General features: G+C 34.7%; 1 protein-coding gene across 1 annotated transcript; it reads right to left on the bottom strand.

The window, feature by feature from the left end:
* Positions 1 to 1,919: 1,919 nt before the first annotated feature.
* On the bottom strand, positions 1,920 to 5,255 carry LOC111044800 (RISC-loading complex subunit tarbp2). The gene is given in 6 exon segments (XM_022330023.2): positions 1,920 to 2,778; positions 2,781 to 2,912; positions 2,915 to 2,944; positions 2,947 to 3,150; positions 3,153 to 3,514; positions 4,987 to 5,255. Coding segments are annotated over 5 exon segments (996 nt in total). The 5' UTR covers position 3,514; positions 4,987 to 5,255; the 3' UTR covers positions 1,920 to 2,509.
* Positions 5,256 to 5,841: the final 586 nt, after the last annotated feature.

Raw genomic sequence — 5,841 nt, forward strand, 5'->3', positions numbered from 1 at the left:
TAACATGTCATGAACATTTTTTTCCAAGCATTTGTATTAACTCAAAGTGTAAAGGCACTGCAACATTCCTCCGTAGTATAGGGTTACGCTTTTACAAGTACATTAGTAATTGAAGACAAGAATAGTCTATGACTTCCACATAACCTTATTCTTTCAGGCAGACAATTGAAGAGCTTGAGTCCCGAATAATATAGTCCTTTTTCCAAAAGTTTTAGTCTGTGAGCCGGGTACTGATATACAGCTAAACTCTTCCCTCTTCTATGCCATATCCATGGCAAACTAAATTTATTTCAAATCTCTCCGAATTTTTTAAGACAAAATTTACAGCCTCAAGGAATCAGCTGTGATTTTTGGAGTGAGTTTAGTTTTTTGGTTTTTAAATTTCTAAATAATTAAATGTTTTCAAGTTTTGAAAACTTTACAGTTTGGTGCAATATTTTTATTCTTTTCGGTTTTTAATCTAATTAAATTCTAAATTTTGGATTGATATTTCTGGACTCGTAATTTGATTTGAAGTAAAGCAACATAACCTACCTTTTAGACATTGGCTTACTACTATCAAAATTTGGAAAAAGAACAGTTTTGGGCTAGGCCTGTTGGTCCTTTTCTAATCATGTATTTGATACGTGCATTGGTTAATGTGAATGAAGTGCTGGGACCGTGAGAAACCTGTATTTTTTGAAGATTGGCCTACATGAATTGGATGGCCGAAAGCCCTCCAAAACACGAACAGCTTTGCGGGGAAGATAGAAACCTGTTATTAACAAAAGTTGATGCGATAAAAGAGGCTTTTCTTATTAACATAACTTAATTTCCTTTGATCTTTAACGACTCTCGATGGATAACATAATTCTTGTTAATAACAAGGAATTTTCTGTTGAAAACACGAGTTATTAACTTTTGTTTAGAGAAATTTTTGCCGATTCAGTCAAGTTGATAACTTTTGTTAATAACTAGTGTTATTAACTCCGGTGTAAACGCAACTCAACATAATGTTAATGACTTTTGTAATAAACAAAAATGTTGAAAACTTGTGTTATTAACTCCGGTGTAAACGCAGCTTTAATCAGCTATTAGAATCTTTTATTCTTATTATTGGTTACTAGGCAATCAAAGCGGTTATTGCCTAAAAAGGTTCTTAGTCATTACCTTTTATGGCATAAAAATTTATACTAAAATATCCAAAATTAATAAAAACCATTCAAACTTGATAATCGATCATTGTTTTAAATGTGATGATTGCATAAAATCATATTTTGTAACCTATAAATTAATCTATTATTAGTTAAAAATATCCAATGTATCAATTACTAAATTCAGTTGAATCAACTGTGTAGTTATAGTTATATAATGACGTTTTCTACATACTTGGAAAATAATATATTGAAATGAAGATAAATGCATTTTGTAATCCCCTACACAACAGTCAATGTTGACTGTTTTAGTTGTAGTTTTATTGGAAAAATATATTTTGGAGTCCCTGCAAGAATGCAAGACTGTTTTTGAAAGGTGAATATAATTTTTATTTCCGTCACCCATGACACCAGGACTTCCTAAATATTTAGGAGGTCCTGATGACACCAAGGGCCTAGTCACATGATACATTTTTCACTTCACATGAGTCAGCAAGGCAGGAAGCTCTCCGATTGGCTGATTGGGTTGGCGTTTGGGAATCAGTTGATAATCAGCCAATCGTAGAGCTTCCTGCCCTGCCGACTCGTCTGAAAAACGCCTCATATAGCTTGGTTTTTGAAAACTGTAATAATTGGAAAAATTAGGCCATCACTGAAACTGCGCTAGAAAAAACAGGACTATTTCAGCAGACCGATCTTTGAAGAACTTACCAATGCCCCTTGAAACTTTCTGTGACTAATATGATCCATCATAAATTATAATGGATATTGAATAAAAAATACGACTTGACATTGTCACAATGACTTGGAATTTATTCATACATTTTGAAATATTATTGAAAAAATTATTATTGTAAATTTTGAAAGGTAAACATATTATTCATCACTCACTGGAAAATAATAATCTCAATGAAAGTTGAAGGTTATTGGAAAAAGGTTTAGACTGCAGTAGGAATTGATTCCATTACATCCCGTCAAGTTCACTGTTACTTGATTCAATCACAACTTTGGTTAATCGAAACTTAATCACAAATTCCAGGAATGAATAGTTCAAGTAAATTGCATACAGTAGAATGTTTGCTGGCTGTGATCCACTGGCTGAATAGCCTGAACAATAGTAAAGATAGAGAAAAGATAGCATGGGAGTATATCTCACGGTATAGCCTAGGGCGTTTATGTTCCAAATTTTACTGTTAATTCAAGCCGATAATCCTAATAATAGATTGTTCTTATAATAGATTGGAATCGGCTTGAGTTGATAAGAAATCGGCATGAAATTTGAAAGTAAACATAAAATACCTATACTATGAGATATCCTCCTATACTATCTTTTCTCTATGCCTAAATCAAACCAAACACACTGAATATTATTAAAATTATATCAATAGAGTTTGAAAGAATTTCAACATTTCAGTAGCACAGATTTTGAGTGCTTGTGCCTCAGTGGCACCGAGACCCGTAAAGGTCCAATTAGGAGAAGTGTAAAGCATTGCACACTTTGAATAAACAAAAGTTGATGAAGGCAGCGATGGCATATCTTCCCACACTAGTTCAATTTCTGTGCCCTCAAGTAATGTTAATACATACGCGTAAGGATCTTCAATTTCGTTTATATTTATACTTTTAATATTCTCGAAATTAGGGGGAGCAGAAAAGAGTTGCAATCTGTACCGACAGTGTGATAGTCACTTATTCTCAGTCCTAAATTCTCTACCATTGGTTTGGTTTTTTGCATTGCTGCATATTTGTTTTTGACTTGCTCAATTTCCTCTTTAAATCCTTATTAGCAGCTGTTGTTTCTGTCTGAGTATTGGAGGTTTACCATCAACATCTTCCTCAAGAGCGGTAAAGTCGAGGCTGCAGTACTGCTGCAACTTGTCGATCATTTGCTTTGAAGACTTGTGTTTGGCCTGCTTCTTGGTTCGTGCCTGAGCCACCTCTTTCAGATGGAGAACACTGCATTGTATGGTGAAGGTCTTGCTATGTGGAGGTCCCTCCTCACCGATTAGTTCATAACCGGTTCGCTGATTCGATTCGATGTGCATAGTGCAGTCAGAGTCCCGACAACATTCTCTTTCAATACGTCCTGGTAAGGTGACGCAACAGGAATGTTGGCCTCATCCACCACCGTTTGCTCCTGCAATTCCTCTGTGAACAGGCCGTTGTTTTTGAGTTGGTTTAGTGCGTTCTGGGCTGCATCGTGCTTCGCTTCCTTCTTCGATTTGCCGGTGCCGTGTGATACGATATCCCCGCATTCCAGGCGGTATTTGAAGACAGGATTGTGACTACCTACACCATTCACCACCAGGTTGTAGTAAGGTGTTATACCTTTCACCACAAACAACTCGTGCAGTGTTGATACTGGTGTTTTGCTTGACATTCTGAATAGAAGCAAATATACGAGGAAACATGTTAAGGAAAAGAACCATTAAATCATCCTTTTACAAGCAAGAACAAGCTTAAATTGTTTTCTTCATTCTCAAATATTTGGTAGAGGATTCAAAAGTGAAGAAATTGTTTTTTTTTAATTAGAGATAAGAGTGGAAATTTTTGCAGCAGATATCACATGACCTCAAAAATGAGGGAAAATGACGATTCCCAAGTCTCTGACTGCGGAGAGGACTGAACAAGTAACAAGTAAGTAAGTCACAGACGAATACTGTGCGCCCGTGAGGTTCAATAGTGTCTATGTTAGTAACATGTATTCAATACTACCAAGTTATAGGGTTGATCTCGAGCACAATTAGCTCCTCCAAACTATATTTATACAGAGTGGGTGAAAAGTCCAAGAACGGCTTAATATCTCATACACAAAGGTAATTTGACGGTGTGTGATTGGGGATCCTACTCAAAATTGAAATACTTCTTGTCTATGACTTTAAAAATCTGGTCCGCTATCTTGGATCTGCCATTTTGAATGCAACTTAATTTTTTTAGATAGGAAGGTGATCATGCGATTCATGATTTTGTTACGTAATTTCAAGAGAAAATGAATGGTGAAAACCGCATATCAATATCTCAAACCTAATCAATACTGTTCAAAGCAGAAAGGAGAGAAAACCTATGAGAACGGCTTAGTATCTCATAAAAAATGTGATTCCAAGGTGGGTGTGATTGGGGATCCTACTCAAATTGAAAATACTAATATTAATATGCAAGTGTCATACAGGGTGGGTGTGCATCCTACTCAAATTTGAAATACTACAACTCTACTATGACTTAAAAAATCTGGTCCGCTATTTTGAATGCAACTTTTTTTAAATAGGGAGGTGGTCATGCTAATGATGCTATACATGATTTTGATATGTAATTTCAAGAGAAAATAAATGACGAAAACCGCACATCGATATATGAAACCGTTTAAAAGATGTTCAGATTATTAATCAATACCACTTAGACAATTATAGAGTTGGTGTTAAATCAGTTGTTAAAATCGTAACACCGACTCAGAAATTGATCCAGTAGCCTACAACCTAAAAACTCTGAAACAAGACCTGAGCTAGCCAGGTCTATCGACATTATTTGATTTACTTTCAACTGCGTATAACAAAGCATTGTTGGTAGTAGTCCCAACTCAAGTAAATGTAAGTAGGTAATTGAATATTCTCAACAAAAGCAGTGAATAAAACATAATATTCCCAAATGACTTTGATGAGTCGCTAATCAATTACCTATTCATGTTTGTACGGTATTGAAGATAGAATGAGTAACTGGCATAAAACTGTGGTCTCTCATAGACAAAATGTTACACCATTTTGCATCATATTTCCAGAAATAGAATCTTGTTAACTTAAATGATAGCATGCTTTCTAATAATAATGTTATACTTATAAAAGTTATTCTGAAAGGATACATAAAATAAATTTCATGAGTTAATCAAGATGATTAGCTAATATAACCCTATAGAAGGGTTAGTGTTTACTTATTTTGAAGAAGAGATGATATACATCAGATGTTCTCTATGCGATATACCTAAAACTCACTCCACTGAATTAAAAATAATATTGTTTCCTAACACTATTGAAACAATAATACCGGTATAATGTACATGTACAACAGAGCAACTGATAAACTGATCAAAACATTGAGGTTAGGGTCACGGATAAGGAAGTTCCGATACTTTGCTTTCGATATCAGTATCGGAAGATTCGATACTTTATGGCTCGATTACACGGGGCGAGTTTACTCACTACTTGCCGGTGTACCGAAATATTCATAGTGCTCTAAAATGTGCTGTATTTATTAATTGTAGAAAACGTGTCACTTGACTGCACAATTTTTTCCCTTTTCAACAAGGAGTTTCCCTGTTTCATAGACGAATAGTTTCTGGAAAACTATCAGCTTTTGTTTTTCTATTTAGTATGAGATCTGAAACCACAAAGTAGAAGGAATTTCTTCTCTGTGCTGAAACCGAGTTGTGAGCATTTAACATTCTGCATATCATAACAAGCCATAACATTAGAACCACTTTTCATCAAAATTAAACCCATAATTAGCAACCTCCTGTCATTGACACCTACAAACCCATCTTATTTAAAATAATTTTTGTCTCAATATCGTCTGTGAGACAATTCATTGTATAAATTGCCTACTGCATATTCCATTTCTCCGTCAGTTGACCAATATCTTATAATAATTATTAAAAAAGTTGTAATATAGGTAAATCGTAAATATGGGGACAATGTGAAAATACTTCCTCAAAAGAAAT

The sequence above is a fragment of the Nilaparvata lugens genome, unplaced genomic scaffold (genome assembly GCF_014356525.2).
Source record: "Nilaparvata lugens isolate BPH unplaced genomic scaffold, ASM1435652v1 scaffold7256, whole genome shotgun sequence".
In the NCBI taxonomy this organism is placed as follows: Eukaryota; Metazoa; Arthropoda; class Insecta; order Hemiptera; family Delphacidae; genus Nilaparvata; species Nilaparvata lugens.